Source organism: Bison bison, unplaced genomic scaffold, assembly GCF_000754665.1.
Source record: "Bison bison bison isolate TAMUID 2011002044 unplaced genomic scaffold, Bison_UMD1.0 scf7180017854005, whole genome shotgun sequence".
Lineage (NCBI taxonomy): Eukaryota > Metazoa > Chordata > Mammalia > Artiodactyla > Bovidae > Bison > Bison bison.
This window is the reverse complement of record NW_011484578.1, coordinates 673-1,486: the sequence shown is the minus strand read 5'-3', so window position 1 is coordinate 1,486 and position 814 is coordinate 673. Positions and strand designations below refer to the sequence as shown.

Below are 814 nucleotides of genomic sequence, written 5' to 3'. Positions count from 1 at the left end.
TACCAGTGTCTAGAAACTTCACAGGAATTAGAAGTGGTCAGGAGATCCCTGAGACAGCAGCCCACAAGATGTTGTGGTCTGAGGGCCTGAACTCTACTTCCACTGCTTTCCCTTATCCAAAGTGGGGGCTGCTCACCCAGGAAGTTTCGAGTCTCTGGGCCTACACTTTATCCTTTGCTAAGAACTTCGAAGGACAGTCACAGGCTGGGCTTTAATCTACTCAACCTCTACAGAGAGAAAGTTAAATGCTTCATTCCTGTGATCATCAGGTATTTTATGTTAAAGGGGAGAAAAATAGGACACAGAAACTGTTTCTCATGAGCATGTCAACTTTAACTTCTTGATGTTAAGAAATTGATCACAGGTTATTTTTCTACCAATCAACACGAGCTGGTCTACAGACAAATCACAAGATGGAGCTTGATCTTCTGGAAATTAAGGAGGTCATACACTGAGATTAAACTGAGGGGTTAAATCAGTTCACTTAAAGATGATCTGATTGCACGGCTGTTCTATGGGTCAGCAATTTGCTTTTGATGATACCGGGGAAGGATAAGCAAAAAGCATGAAGCCAAAACTTCAGGATCGGCTTAGCAGCCTGAATCTGTACATCACAAACCACAGGGCAGTTATCGATGTGGAAAACCCAACAATCTTCAGCAGGCCTGATACGGAAGGCAGGTTTCTCTCCCAGAAGCTGGGGGTGATCTCTACAGCTGGAACATCCTGGATGAATGAACATAGATCGTTAGCAAAAAAAACTCTTGCAGGAATAAGGAGTGGTAAAATATATCTGTAAAATCAGTATCTGGAT

General features: G+C 42.9%; 1 protein-coding gene across 1 annotated transcript in view; it reads right to left on the bottom strand.

Moving 5' to 3' along the window:
* Positions 1-315: 315 nt before the first annotated feature.
* Positions 316-814, bottom strand: part of LOC104999971 (amine oxidase [flavin-containing] A-like) — a 1,150-nt gene continuing 651 nt past the window's right edge. The window contains exon 3 of the mRNA XM_010855606.1: positions 316-726. Coding sequence (XP_010853908.1) covers positions 580-726 — 147 coding nt within the window. The 3' untranslated portion in view covers positions 316-579. The remainder of the gene's footprint in view (positions 727-814) is intronic.